Below are 16,269 nucleotides of genomic sequence, written 5' to 3'. Positions count from 1 at the left end.
CATTTGTACAATCATTTTAGAAAAAAACGCATAACAATAAAAAAGCAACCTACCTAATTGTTGAAATAAAAGACCCACACTAGTTCCTGTAACTGGAAGGCTATCATGTAAAGGAGTTTGTATCAGTTGCCTGTCTCCTGCTCCTAGGGAAAACAGCTTCTGTAGAAAGAAGTGTTAATATGCTTATTGCAAACTATAAAGTAGGTTAAATGACTATCCTGACCAAAGGAAGTGACACCACTAATTTATATGCTACCAACAAAACAGCACAGATGTGCCCATTTAATCACCCAAACTGAACTCAACTTGATATTACTATTATTAATTATCTACTTTACAGTACAATCTTGCCCATACTAACTCAGAAGATATTCCCTACTATTTCAATAAAGCTGATTTCTAATTAAGTTGGTATAGGATTGCAACATGAATTATGTACTGTACACTGACGTAATCTTCGGGCCTAGAAACATGTTAGGAAAAAAAGTCATACCTAAAATGATTTCTGACTATTGTCGTAAGAGATTTTCCCTTGTCCCAAACATATGTGACTAATTAACAGGCTTATTCATTAAAGTGCATTACATAAATCCAAATGGGATACAGGGACCCCTCATTTCTCAATTAAAAAAGGCCAGCTCAATCGCAAGGTTTTTGCTGATATTTACCATACCCCAAAGCTAGTCTCAGCTAGCAAGACTCACCCTCAGCCATCTCTTTTCAAAGGTTTCAGTCAAAAAGCTGATTTGTAAGTGTTCACATTACTAAACTTTACTCTAATGAAAACTTCTTAAGAGAATCCTGGGTATACGTACTGGTATGGTGTGGTCTTTTTTTGACATAAGCGTTTCAGGCACACATGTATTTTAATGATTTTTGATATTTGTATTGTTTGGTTAATTTATTTTTATTTTTAATTGGATATTCCATGAGAACATGGGACTTTCTGCATAAACATATATTTCAAAAATAGAACACATAGCAGGAACTAAGCAGGGAGACTGACAAAAATTTAGAAATGACAGAGAACAAAACTGATCAAATTATTATCACCAATTTGAATACATATGAAACTAGTTTGCTTTAGATATGTAACAAAAAAAAATGAAACTACTTAGGGGCAAATAGCATATCACTTTCAGTTTGTTCTTCAAGTAATTTGCTGTTCATTCTTCAGACCAATCGGCTAACTCTGACATATTACCGCATTTTCATTTTCCCATAACAAGTGGTAAAACCCCTGGCTAATGACTTTACCATCATGCCCTCTTTTTGTAACTTGCAGTAATGTTTTTGCTAGAAAGGAATGACTTCTACTAACATCCATGGCTGTTTTCAATCATTAATCCTAATTTACAGGGCATTATTTTTGTTAAAATCTAGTTTCATTATCATCGTATTTCATAAAAACCAGTATTTCCATAGAATACATGAGATCTGAAATAAATTACATCAGAATTTAAAGACTCAGTAAAACCGAGATGTGGGGAGGTGGGGGGGGTGGGCTCAAATCCCTCATGAAAAGTAAGGAAAAAATTAAAAGCAATATATTCTGTATCATCACTAATAAAAAAGGCTGAGTTCTGCAAACTTCAGCACTGATATAACACCCTGGAAAGATAATTACAATGATAAATTAACCCTCGACCTTATTTTGGAATGGAATTTTTGCACTCTTTAGAAGTCAGGCCACTAGAACATACCTAATTGAGCTATGTCCCTTTATTAAATCAAACTATTTGAAGAATTCATTTCTCCTTTCTTCATAAATTAAATTAACCGGATAAATAACCTCTTCTCTCCCCCCCTTTTTACCTGTGATCCTCCAGCAGTAGGAACAAAGCATGAACAGAGATTTGCAATGAGAGTTTCCAATGAGACATTCAGGTTGTCCACATACACAGTATACACTAAGCCAAGGCAAGCCTAAAATATGAAAGAAGAATACATAAAATTGCCACCTTGAGAAAATAAATATTAATAACAATTGGAAAATACAGCATAGTATTAAATATGTAGCATAAATTATGACTACAGAAACATGTTACAGAGAATCATGTGGATATATAAAAATATAAACTACCTATGTACCTATATAAACCACAAACATATTCGAATAAACCCAATCTTGAAACAGATCATGCTCTTTTGCTCAAAAACAATGAGATGATCCACTGAAGCAACCTACAGTTGCTGAACTGTAATAGCTGAAATGCAGTGCTTTATTTCTACAGGAATTTTTGCCATAATTTAGCAGTTTTAATGGGATTCCTTCACCTTTAGGCTACTACTGTGGCAATCTGTCTGCTGCTATTAAAAGTTACATGAAAGGAAGCAAGGCAATCTATATTTTCATTCTGTTTATCTGTGGTAACCTCAAGGCAGCCCAAATGGTGCACTATATCGCAACAGTTTTGAATCAATGTATCTAACATTGGTTAACCTAAAAAAATATATAAAAAGTCCTATGGAATTGAAATTCCCATGATATTCAGACCAGTTTTATTTGCAAAGTTGTGATAGTTGCAGTATTCTTCAGTCGCAAGTTTGTGATTTCTGGTGTTCCTAGGCAGCTTCCCACAAGCAAACTCAATGGGGAAGTCAGCAGGTAGTCAGAAGTCACTCGAACTGCCATTATTTTGCCCATCCATAGTCATTCTTCTCATCTGTTTAAATAATTAAATATTGACTTATTATTGAAGTTTGTTTGCCACTGCAATTATTTTTCTACTTAAAATATATACTTTTTTTAAAATGACCATGGGTCAGTCTTGCATGGAGATTAAAAAAAACATGGCTAGCCTATAATTTAATGTTCATTCTAGTCACATTAGACTGCACAAGCTTCCTCTCAAAAGAGTGACCCAAAGGGTCAGAATGCTGTCTAGTTTTAATTATGGTCATAATTGGGAAAAAATCCTAATAATCCAGATATTTGTGATTGTACTGCCTGGGGTAGACATAACCCTTCTTTTTTGCAATTCTGGATGTTCAGGTTTCTCCATCGTACAAAGATAGAATAAATATTCATTCATTCATTCATTCATTCATTCATTCATTCATTCATTCATTTATTTGATTTCTATACCGCCCTATTCCCGAAGGACTCAGGGCGGTTTACAGGGCAAAGTTAAAAACATAATATAACTCATAAACATGGGAAACAATCATTTCCTATTATTTGGGAGAGAGGAAAAAAATGTTTTGTTTGCTTTTTCAAATCATGTAGAGGGAGAATTGCATTGTATCCATACAAGGAAATCAGTGTAGAAATTAAAAGTGTTGGACATTGTGAGAGACTCACCTTCTAGTCTAACCATGGCAATCTATTGGATGGTTTTGAACCAACAGGATGACTTTGAATCAGCTGGGATATATTTATAATATCTCACCTCAAAGTATTATTGTGGGGAACAAAACTGAGGAAATACTCTGTAAACTAGTTGGAGCTCTTGGAGAAAAGGCAAGATGTATATTTATTTAAAAATGTGGATCTTATAAAGGTTAATTCTGATTCTTTGTTATCCATCAGAAATATGCATTATACATAAAATGTTATTTATAGGTTCTTTACCCTGAATATTTCTGGATAATCCAACCTGGATACCAATACTAGACTTTTGGGAGCAAATACTTCTGCAGGCTGAATCAACCCAGATTCCTGCTCACCTTCAGTTACTTTTGAACCCTTGAAAAAAAATGCATCAATTAACAGATAGAAGGTGATTGTTGAATAAACAGTATGAAAAAAGTACAAACAGAAATATTATATTTAACAATTTAAAAACTTTAAATCAATAGAATGTAACATGTACCTCATATCTAAAAGTCATACCACCCAAATGATGTAATCTGCACAGAATTCAGTACACTGATAAATAGTATTAAAGTGTGTTACAAAGCAAGGTAAATATTGTGTACTTCACACAGGTTACATATCCATTGCACTTTGAAGCTAGCATACCATATAGCACACGACTGTAGTTTTCAATAAAATGGGAATTGATATAGCCAACATGCATTCTAATGATTTTTTAATTCCCTTTATTATGTTTACTATATGTTTCTCTAAGTGATATACTTGGGGGGGATTCTATTAAAATCTTTTGCTTCTTTCTAGCACCGTTCAACACAACTGCCTTAACCTGCTTGTTCTTTACACTAGATACAACCATCTGGAAATGAAAGTGGCCTCAAGAATTGCAGTCAGGATTTTAATTCATTCTTCAGCTCTGGCAACAGTGCCAGCTATGTGTCCCATCTAGATTGTGGTTACCATGACCCCTGATTCATTATCCCTCTATCCACGCCAGCAATGTAAGCAGAGTTTGCTTTCATTTTTATGAGATCTTTTTTGCTGACTCCTTATGCATAACATCTTCCCTCTTGCAGTACCAGTAAACCAGAAAGTAAGTACCAGTAAATCGGGAAGTAAGGAAACCCCACAGTTTTAACTTATTTTCTGTCATTTTGGCTAGAAGAAGAAATGGACAGAACCCCTACCAATTTCATCTTGTTCAGAAATGAAAGAAAAAAGACATAAAATCCAGTCTTTCATCAGTCCAATTGGGAAATTCCCTTCAGAAATGGACAGGCAGACCAGATCATAAAGGACATCAACCAGTGACTAGAGGGAAGGGGGTGTTCCTAACACTGTGCACTGCAGCAATTAAGCAAAAGCATTTGGCTGAAACAAAATATGGTGTTTTGATGGGGGGGTCATCCTCCACTACAGATTGACTCCTAGAGAAGAGGGGACCTGCCACAATAAAAACAGAGCTACTTTGGAACACAAAACCAGATTATTCATTTATTATTATCCATTTTCACTGTTTCCCCTATTGATCTTTTCTTTTTAAATTCAAAATTTACAACAATAAAACAAACTGGTAGGGTTAATTAATCCTTCAGGGGAAACAGAAAAGATTTTAAAAATCTAGCCAGGCTTGATCTAAAAGCTGAAGCATAAATTTTGCATCTGGATAAGAATCGCAAAAGGCGCAAATATGATGGGATCCTGACCTGGCAACAGCATATGTGAAAGGCCATCCTCTAACCATACAAGTTAAACATGAACCATTGTGAGATGCAGCTGCTAAATTGCAAATGGTATTTAAGTATATTAACATGAACAAAGAACTCAGATCATAGGAAATAATTGTTCCACACTACTTGGATCTGGTCAGACAGTATTTGGAGTACTATGTCTAGTTCTGAGCATCACAATTTGAAAAAGAGAGTGATAAATTCCAGGTTCAGAGGAGGGCTACCAAAATGGTGAAGGATCCGGAAACTAAATCCTATGACAAACTGTTAAAAGAACCTACAGAAAAGGTGATTATGGGATGAGATAATAGACTTCATATCTAAAAGAGTTTTCCACAGAAGAGGGAGTGGACATATCTCTATAGCCCAAGAGGGCAGGATCAGAACTGATGAATTAATAATACAAGGAGACAAGTTCAGACTAGAGATCAGGAACATTATGATTGTAAAACTATCAGCCAGATGTTAATTAGATCTCCTTCACTAGAGAGCTTCAAACAGGCTAGATGATCATCTATTAGAGATGATCTAGTGTACTCTAAACTAAGTAGATGTTCTTTAAATTATCTTTAAGATCTCTTCTAGCTCTACAATTCTATGACTTGCACTGGTCTCTTATTCAGTTTCCTTTTACATAACCTCTTATCAACCTAAATTGTCCACCCTCACTCCTCCTCCTCAAGTGGAAAAGATAGATCAGGAGATGAAAATATCTAGAAAGTAATCTAAATGCGGGATCCCTAAAACTTCATAAATTCCTGCATTTTAAAATTCCAGCTTGTAACGTAGGCAACGTTTCAGACCTTCATGCAAACAAATGATATAACCTCCTTTTGCTAGAAGAAAGAAATGTAAACAGAATGCAGAACAGAAGAGAGTTGTGGCTTTGCAGAAAATTGTAGCAGAACTGACAGCTTTTTCAAACATATTACTCAGCATTTTGTAAAATAAATGACATAAATTCCATATATGGTAATTAGACAAACAGTATTACATCAGGTTTATACTAGCCACAACCAGTATCAAAGATGATACATGTTCTTTCATTTCCAACATTTCTAGCATTGTTTAACAAAGACGATATGACACAATAAACTGTAGACAATGTTCTGAGTTTCCACTTATTGTGTATTTCCTCTCTGATGATGCCAAATTATTTCTTTACATCTATTGTAAGTTTTTAACATCCTCATCCTTATTTATGAGGATGAGGAAAAGGCATTACACAATTCTGTATATCTGGCACAAGTAAAGCACAAATAACCTCATGATAATAATAAATACTATTTTACCATTAGAAATAATCCAAGAACCCCCCTCCCCCCATGCACATTTAGTAACCAGATGATCACATACTTCAACAAACTTTATATATGTTCCTGCTTATTAAAAATGAACTTCTGGATATTTACCTCTCTATAAAGCTGGGCCTCCCAAATATCTTGATTGATGGGAACATTTGGAATTTGGAGAGCATAAATTAGGAGGGCACTTAAAAAAACACAGGTACACCTATTATAAAGACTTGTCTACCAAAATAACAATCAGTAAAGCTGTTCCTCACAATTTCTAATCTCTTATGAAGCCTATTGCTTCATCTTCCTTCTGAGCAAAAGGCATATTTCCAGAAGAAAACAGTGTCTGCAGCTTCTTATCTTTTGGCCCCTGGTAGATACTGGACCATGAAATATTTTTAGAAACAAAGACTAGGCCCCAAGCTGCTACTTTGCAGCAAATAATTACTTTCCATTTTTAAAAATGCAAAAAATAAAAAGATACTAGGTGGGGCATTGATCTTGCTGGCTACTAATAATAGTGTTTATGAACCTGCTGGCAGCTGCAGGTGACAAACTGGAAATCCTCATTCTATGGCATTTACTGATAACATGCTGATTTCTTAAGGATCGTTTGTGTGTGTGTGTTTGTGTCTATGTGTGTAAGTGGAAGATGGCAGGTTGATTCTTCAAAAGACTTTTATTTTTAAAAGTATCTGGCAATAGCTTCCACAATTCCATGCATTCTTTCTACATTTCTTTGATGAATAATAAAATTGGTTATATCTAAATTGAAAGATGCTTCTTGCCTTCAGCAGCTTTGTTTAATAAAATGATTTAAATCTTAAACAACAATGTTTACTCTGATACAGTATTTTAGGATAAAACATTAACAGTGCTTCTAGTTCTCTATGTTCCAGTATATTGAACGCAATGTGGAAATTTCATTCGATGATTTGACAATAATATTCTATATAATCTAAGAATTCTGAAGAGAAACATGACTATTATTTGCAAGTACTGCCCCAATTGTGTGTAACACTCCAGCTTTCCAGAGTTTTTCCATTAAGCTACAAACTTTCCTATCCCATGTTTTCTAAAATGTCAACATTTCGGAGAAAGATATCAGGAGAAGTCAGTCAAAATCTCCTCCATGTCTTCTACCAGAATCCTCCCTAAATTGTAATCCATTCTGCAAACTGATGGAATACTTCTAATTATGAAAAAATTGAAAAGAATCAAGCTATTTTATGATTTAATATATTTTTAAACTGTTATGTTTTCATTAAAATTTGAATTTTGATTTTAATGTTATATGACTTTATGATATATGTCTATCAGAAGATTGGAATAAATATTATTTATTTTAATATTTTATACTTCACATTGAAATGCATGTCAAAACAGCTTACCGCAGAATTATAAATAAATATGAAAAACAATGAATTAAAACAATATGCCTATTCCATCTCTTTAGGGTTATTTGGAATTCAGAGCCCTTTGGAAAAATGAAAAATGTGATATATGCATTATATGAACCATATTAAAAGTTAATGTTAGATGTATATTACAAAAAAAGTCATTAAAATCCAAGTTGGGTAGAAAATATCAACAATCTGTTATCAGCCCATCTTCCATTTTTAAATAAGAACAAAAAAAAATCAACTCTGTATATTGAATAATTTGAAATATTATGGCTAAAACACTAAGTTTATTCATATTATTGTCTAATCATTTTTTCCTTGTTACTTTTCTCCATCCCACCCTACTAAAAGTATTGGGAGGCTGTCCACTTGCCAAATACATAATTTTCTGGTATTTCTTTAGTTGTTCTCTCTAGTCTATGCCAAAGCCAGAGATGCTTACTTTCCCAATAGAAAAACTGACAGTTTCATAATTTAAAACATGCAATGATATGTTTAAATATATTACTGATCAGAAATGGTCTACAATACTTTTGGATTCATATAAACACATGTCAAGATTATATCCTAAAATTACCATAATATATACATAAGATAGATAGATACAAATCAAATAAATAAATAAATAGAAAGATGGAAAGACAGATAGAATATACTTGCTATCCTATCCATATTTATGGAGCATTTTTTTTTACTGGAAAGCAATTCAGCAATGTGGTATGATATTAATTAGGAATGTTGTATAAGAAGACCTTATTTATTTATTTATTTATTTATTTATTTATTTATTTATTTATTTATTTATTGATTGATTGATTGATTGATTTGATTTGATTTGATTTGATTTGTATACCGCCCTTCTCCCTAAGGACTCACGGCGGTGAACAGTGACATAAATAATAGAATGTACAAATATAAATATTGAAAATAAATTAAACCCTAATTTAGCCCAAATGTAGAAGATAGTTACCTTAAGATAATAATTAAAAAAGAACCCTATTGAGGTAATTTATATGTTATACACATAGTTTAAAACAGTAGGCTTCTTTCAGCTAAAAACATGTTACAGTATGTATGTCTTTAGAAACTATTGCATGTTAGGTGAAGATTCTGTTTGCAAATAAAAGTTTTTGAAGTAATTAGCTACTTATGAAAGTATTTAAAACATAACTGAAACATTGGAGAAGCAATCTGTAACATCCTAATATATTATGAAATAAGATACTAAGAGGAGTGAGGTGATTTGGCTTGGTGGCAATGTCTAGGAGTACTAGCAGATAATCATACTGAACAGGAACAAACATTATGCTACAACAACTTTTTTTAAAAAGGCATTTCCTATGCCAAAGCACTGAAATAAATTTAATTGGCAAAATAATATACAGTGCTTGCTCTATGGACTTAACATAGTTGTTATTTTTTGGGCTACAGAAAGGGACTTTACTATTACTGTGTTAACACAGAATTGTCACTAAAATATTTACATTCAACGTACCACACATATTTTAGAACTGAATTTGGCAAAATAATACCTTTAGCTATGTCAATCCTTTGTGTCAGCATAAAATTTCAAGAATTATTCCAGACCACTTACATTATAGACACAGGGATGTAAACTGAATTTCTCCTAAACAATTTTATGTATACATTTGTCATTATATTACCTACTTTACAGCATCTGAAAACCAATACACTTTTTGTGGACTAATATTTGGCAGCCTGGAGTCTACCAGTATATATACACTGAGATATAAAAAAGGAAAAGAAGTGAGTTCAGAAAGAAGTTTACAAAAAAAAATACCTGACTTAAGTAATTAAGTTTCAAAGTAAATAGATATAAATTAGTAAACGTTTATAAAGCTGTTTATAATAATGTTCCTAGGATAAAAAAAGCTAATGAGATTAAACGTATTATCATGATTCAAGCAATGCTGAATAATAAAACTGCAAAAGAAAAGAAAAATTTACTATTATTCACAGTATTATAAGAGAATTCCATACGATTTTAGCCAAAAAGCAATGCTAAAAGGAAACAATTTAAAACACAGTAGAAAAAAAATCACAAGTACATATTGCTTTATCTGAATACAGCTTAGATTTTCCCACTAAATCCCCTCATGCCAAATAATATGTCATTGACAAATAATTTAAAAATCCAAAATGGGTCAATTAATTCAGTAACTATTTTTGGATTACTCAGAAGTATCCAAATGTTAATAAGAAACATATTTTAAAAAGAAGTTGCCAAACAGGTTACACCCAAAATCTAAACCAACATTTCTATTTAAAGGAATGTATTCATATCTAAATACATTTATCTTAAGGGGAACATATTCCATTTCAGATCTGAATAATGATTGAAAAAATAAATAGGAGAGCGTGTAATTTGTAATTATATAAACATATAGAGATCAATCCTGTACAAATTTTCATATTTTTTAAAATTTTTATATAGACCCAGTATTTTAGAACACTACACCATTATACTTTGCATTTTATTATATAACATAGAAATAAAAATTAAGTTAGGTTTGCAGATTTGCTTTCCTCCAATTCACAACCACCAGAGGGAGCAGGATGTTTAAACAAATTCTGCTGGAATGTAATAAAAAAAATCTGATATCAAATCATTTAACACCACTTAAATGTTATGTTGAATTGTTATCTGAAAATACAAAACAATTATGGGAAATATTTCAGTTAGACAACAAAAGCACTTAAAATTCAAGTAAATGTTTCTGAGAAGTATGTTTCTGAGAAGAGGCTGAATGCAATGAATTAAACATTGGTACATGAAACATACATTAAGACTAGATCAACTATTAAAAATTTCAGAATTTATTTGGAAACTTGTTTAATGTAAAAATTAAATTTAATTCAAGGTTCAGAACTAACTGTTGCTGTCTTATTGCAAACAGAGCAAATAATTCCCTGCAGAGATCTGTTCCTATTGAAATTGAATGGATATTGGTAATGTGTAAGTGAAGGAGAAATTTTAAGTAGATTAAAGTTATAAACAGTAGGAAGATACAGAATATGTATCTATATATTTACTTAAGGAAGTATCTGTATCTCTCCATCCATACATTGTACAGTTGGATTTCAGTAAGGCATTTCACAAAATAGACAACAACCTATTTCTTGGGAAGCTCAAAAAATGTGGGATAGACAGCATCAACACCAGATGGATTCGTAACTGGCTGTCAAACCACACTCAATGTATAGTCCTTAACTGAACTACATCTACATGGGAGGAAAGTCAGCAGTGGGATACCCCAAAGTTCTGTTTTAGGCCCAGTACTCTTCAGTATCATCATAAATGATTTAGATGAGGGAATAGACCTCATTAAATTTTCAGATGACATCAAGCTACCAGGATTAGCCAATACTCCAGAAGATAGGCTCAAGATCCAAATGGATCTCGACAAGACTTGAACACTGGGCCCTATCTCACAAAAAGAAATTCAATGTAGAGAAAAGTAAGGTTTTACACTTAGGCAAGAAAAAGGTACAGACTAGGTAAAATTTGGCTCAATAGCAGTAATCGTGCGAGAGATTTGGGGGTCCCAGTGGACAATCACTTAAATACCTATGAGCTGACATGGTGCTGCAGCTGCAAAAAAAAGCAAATGCAATTCTAGTCTGCATTAACAGAGAATCAAGATCACACGAAGAGTCAGGGCTGCTTTATAAAGCCTTGGTAAGGCCACACTGGAATACTGCATCCAGTTTTGGTCACCACAATATAAAAAAGATGTTAAGACTCTAGAAAGAGTGCAGAGAAGACCAACAAAGATGATTAGGGGGTGGGAGGTTAAAACATATGAAAAACTGTAGTCTAGTGAAAAGAAGGAGTAGAAGAAATATGATAGGAGTGTTCCAATACTTGAAGGGCTGCCACAAAGAAGAGGGGGTCAATCTATCTTCCAAAGCACTAGAAAGTAGGACAAGAAGCAATAGATGGAAACCAATCAAAGAGAGAAACAACTCAGTGGAACCATTTGCCTTCAGAAGTTGTGGGTGCTCCATCACTGGAGGCTTTTAAAAAGAGACTGGACAGCCATTTGTCTGAAGTCTATAGGGTCTCCTGCTTGATCAGGGGGTTGGACTAGAAGACTTGGGCCTTGGGTCCTTCCATCTCTGTTATTCTGTTATCTGGCAGAGAGTGAGTTAGTAAATATATAAAGGTAATTCAGTGCCCTCTAAGTTGAAAAAAAATATTTTAGGTGCTCTCCTACTTGTTCACATTATGTTTTGTCATATTTACCTGCAAATCGATCTCTGCTTCATAGAATGTTAGGCAAGAACAATAGTGTCGTTCAGAGTTTATATCTGTCAAAACCACCACAAAAAAGGTAGGTTGCTTCCTTTCTCTGGATAAATGCCATCCTCCAGGTTGACAAAACTAAAAAAAAAAAGCAAGCACAGAGAAAATTTAATACAAAGATATATTAAAGATCAAGAATAAAACTTATTTTATAAAATAATTAATAATTGAAAGAACATATCATCTGATATTTTAAAGGTAATGTTGTGTGGACCTATGATCAATTCAGAAATATAAGAAATCCAGGCTGCAGGACTTGCAACAACAAAAATCACCGCAGATATTCTACTGATTCTACAAAATCGTACTAGATTCCATCAAAATTTACCAGTACATTAGTAAATATATTCTCTCTCTCTCTCTCTCTCTCTCTCTCTCTCTCTCTCTCTCTCTCTCTCCCTCCCTCTCTCTCTCTCCCTCTCTCTCTCTCTCTCACACACACACACACACATAAAGACTGTAATTCATGCTAACTTATAAAGAGTTGACCCTTGCAGTGTTTCACTCTGATACATAGCTATTGGTCTAGAGCAGGGGTCAGCAACCTGAAACAGTGAAAGAGCCACTCGGAACTGGTTCCCTCAAAAAAGGAAAAATTGGGAGCCGCAAAAATTGTGTGCGCATGCGCGTACATGCACACATGCGCAGAACAGGGTTTGACTGAAGAGTGGAGCCAAGGCGAGATATGCACCTACCCTGCGTATTTGAATTGATTGGTTGAACTTTTTTTAGTCCCACTTTTTTTGGGGGGATTACACATAGAAGACTGGGAGCCACAGGAGATGGCTGAAAGAGCCGCATGCGGCTCCGGAGCCGTGGGTTGCAGACCTGTGGTCTAGAGCAAGGGTCCCCAACCGCCGTCCGTGGACTGGAACCAGGTCACAGTATGCCAGCAACTGGTCCGCACAAACAAGCAAAGCCCCATCCGTAGGATGTAGGCAGCACACAAAACCATGCACTCTCCGGTCCGTGGAAAAACTTTTCTCCATGGAACTGGTCCCTGGTGCCCAAAAGGTTGGGGACTTCTGGTCTAGAAGCATTCAAATACAGAATTTATTATGCAGACTAATTCAGGTAACATGATACTTGCATAACAAAATATAATTTTATTTCCCACAAACAAACCTAAAAATGAGTGCTGCATTTATAATCTTCAGCTAGGCAAGTATTTAAGCACTTCCCTAATGAGATTTTTTTCTTTAAAAAAATAATGCCCAAAGCCTATTGCTTCCATAAATCTTTAGAAGACTCTCTGCTAAGTATGACTGCTAGTGTTCGGACTACAATGAATATTTCTGATCTCATTTCATAATCTATAGTTTAAAAAAGAATGCTAAGATGAAGTCAGAATCAAAATATTTTGAAAGAAAACCTGTTCTGTCCTTCAATAAAGTTTTTAATACATGTAAAAAAACTAATAAAGCTAATGAAATAGTTCAGATTCTTTTTCTGAAACTTTCATCAGTGGAATGGTTAACCTTAGAAGTTGTGGTTGCTCCATCACTGGAGGCTTTTAAGAAGAAACTGGAAAGCCATTTGTCTGGAATGGCATAGAGAAAGGGTCTTCAAATTTGGCCCTTTTATGACTTGTGGACTTCAACTCCCAGAATTCCTCAGCCAGGCATGCTGGCTGAGGAATTCTGGGAGCTGAAGTCTACAAGTCATAAAAGGGCCATGTTTGAGGACCCCTGGTATAGGGTCTCCTGTTTGAGCATGGGGTTGGACTAGAAGATCTCCAAGGTCCCTTCCAATTCTGTTACTCTTTCTCCAAGCAACTCCAACCAAATGGTAATTGTTTATCATTTATTCCCTGGTTTGAACAGGAGAAGCATGGGACCAACTTTCTCTGAGTTCAGAAGCTAAGCAAGGTCAGGCACGGTTAGTATACAACTGAGAGACTAGCTCATTGAACATCACTCCAGAAGAAAACAAGGGCAAATTATTTTTGGACTGTTACAAGGAAAACTACATGAATATATTCATGAAAATACCAGCTTAACCTGATGGGAGACTTGATCATGCACTAAATATAAATTCTAATAATTGTGGTATTTTTGAATGATATCTATGACTATCCCATTCACAGTTGCATTGTCCACAAGAATCAAGATTCTTTAAGTTAAAGAACACAACAGAAAAGCATATTTTCTGAATATTTAATAAACAAAAAGAATGTTATGATTTTGTGTGTGAAAATACGACATGAACTGGCTATCAGTTTACTAAACAAGCAACATGAATGACATCTTCAAAGAAATACTGCAGATCTCGTTAGTTATTTAGATATTTCTGCTAAGTATCAGAATGTATAACAGTATTATATGCAACAAAGTAAGGAAGTCATATGCCATTTCAAGAAGAAATTCTGTTTAACAACATATTCTGCTATATTTACGGCACTTTGCACAGATGTTCTAAGATTATTTATTCATTTAATTTCTCTGTTGCTTCAGTCCAGATGGACATTATACAGATATAAATTATAATGAAAGTCATGTAATGTAACAGTTAACAATAACACAGCATTTGCAGTGCACAGGTTTTTAATAAAAATGATTCAAGATTGGTCCCTGCTTCAAACAAATCAAGCAGTTCAAGTATAAAACCACTCAATGTTTACTTATTAATTTATTGTACTTTTACGCAGCTTCATTCAGGCAAATCTTAGTGACTAACAATAGCTGGCTCCACAGGAGGGAAATTCTAGCCAAGAATACTTGTCTCCAAGCCTCCTTCCATTTGTACCTCACATACTTGAAACCAGCACGCACAAGATTCTACTTGAAACAATCTCATCGATATCCAGATCCTAACCCCTGAAGGTTTTTAAAAGTTATTATCAGCACCCTACATTATGAATTATGACATGTTAAATTCAGATAAAAGCACATGCAGTACAGAAAGTGTTGTTAATAGCATAATATCATGCTGATAAACTAGAACTACATATTATGTAAATACAACTAAACAACTGATTATAGGTTGTTTAGCCCACAATTAAAGTACAGCATATGAATATCAGAGTTATTTCACAAACTAACCAATCAGCAGAGTTATTTAAGCACAGTTATTTAAATTATTTAAGTTATTTTAGACACCATCTAATACAGGGCTTTTCAACCTTTTCACCCATTGTACCACTTTTAGGATATGGCAATATCAGAGTACCACCAGTTGCCTAGCAAGGTGTCCAAAACTTGATGATCCAAAGGGAAAAAAGGAAAAAAAGTAATAAAGTACAGGTAGTCCTCAACTTACAACAGTTCACTTAGTGACTGTTCAAAGTTACAATGGCACTGAAAAAAGTGACTTATGACCATTTTTCACACTTATGATGGTTTCAGCATTCTCAGGATCATGTGATTTACATTCGGATGCTTGGCAACTGATTCATATTTATGATGGCTGCAGTGTCTCAAGGACATGTGATCCCCATTTTCAATCGGGAAACCAGATTCACTTAACCTTTTACATCAGGGGTGTCAAACTCAATTTCATTGAGGGCCACATTAGCATTGTGGTTACCATAGGAGGGTTCCTTCCTTCCTTTTTCCCTCCTCCCTGCCTCCCTCCTTCTCATCTCCTTCCTTCCTTCCTTCCTTCCTTCCTTCCTTCCTTCCTTCCTTCCTTCCTTCCTTCCTTCCTTCCTTCCTTCCTTCCTTTCCTTCCTTCCTTCGCTGATCCTGGCGCTGCTGAGCCCTGACAGCTAGTCCACGTTTCTGCAGGGTTGTCAGGGCTCAGCAGAAGTGCCAGGATCAGCGCCAGGCCCCAGCTGATCGGCTCTTCTTTGGGGTTCAGCAGAAGCGCCAGATCAGCGCATGGCTCAAGCTGATCAGTGCTTCTTCAGAGCTCAGCAGATGCTTCAGGATCAGTGCTGGGCTCCAGCTGATCGGTGCTTCGGGGGGCGGGGGGCGAGCAGAAGCTCCGATCAACTGTAGCTGTGTGCACTGATCCTGCGGCTTCGCGCACGCCGATCCTGGGGCTCCTGCCCAGCTTGCTTGCTCGCCCTTCCGAAAACACGCTACTGACTAAACAGGCCGCTCACTCACTCACCCTTCCCCTGAAAACACACCGCTCGCTAAACACGTCACTCGCTCACGCACCCTTCGCCCGAAAACAGGCTGCTCATTCTGCCTCTCCTCACTGCTTTGGTAAGAAAAGCCTCTTCTCTTCTCTTCTCACTCTTTCTCTCCCTCTC

General features: G+C 35.1%; 1 protein-coding gene across 2 annotated transcripts in view; it reads right to left on the bottom strand.

The window, feature by feature from the left end:
* Window positions 1–16,269, bottom strand: part of SBF2 (SET binding factor 2) — a 227,048-nt gene that overhangs the window by 122,161 nt on the left and 88,618 nt on the right. For both annotated transcript variants that reach the window (XM_083350643.1, XM_083350642.1), the window contains exons 3-6: window positions 12,012–12,149; window positions 3,575–3,688; window positions 1,816–1,926; window positions 54–159 (exon numbers count right to left, since the gene is read on the bottom strand). In XM_083350643.1, coding sequence (XP_083206769.1) covers window positions 54–159; window positions 1,816–1,926; window positions 3,575–3,688; window positions 12,012–12,149 — 469 coding nt within the window. The remainder of the gene's footprint in view (window positions 1–53; window positions 160–1,815; window positions 1,927–3,574; window positions 3,689–12,011; window positions 12,150–16,269) is intronic.

This window comes from Vipera ursinii (assembly GCF_947247035.1).
Source record: "Vipera ursinii genome assembly, chromosome: 1".
Lineage (NCBI taxonomy): Eukaryota > Metazoa > Chordata > Lepidosauria > Squamata > Viperidae > Vipera > Vipera ursinii.
Note: the sequence above shows the minus strand (reverse complement) of the source record. Positions and strands in the feature narration are given on the sequence as shown.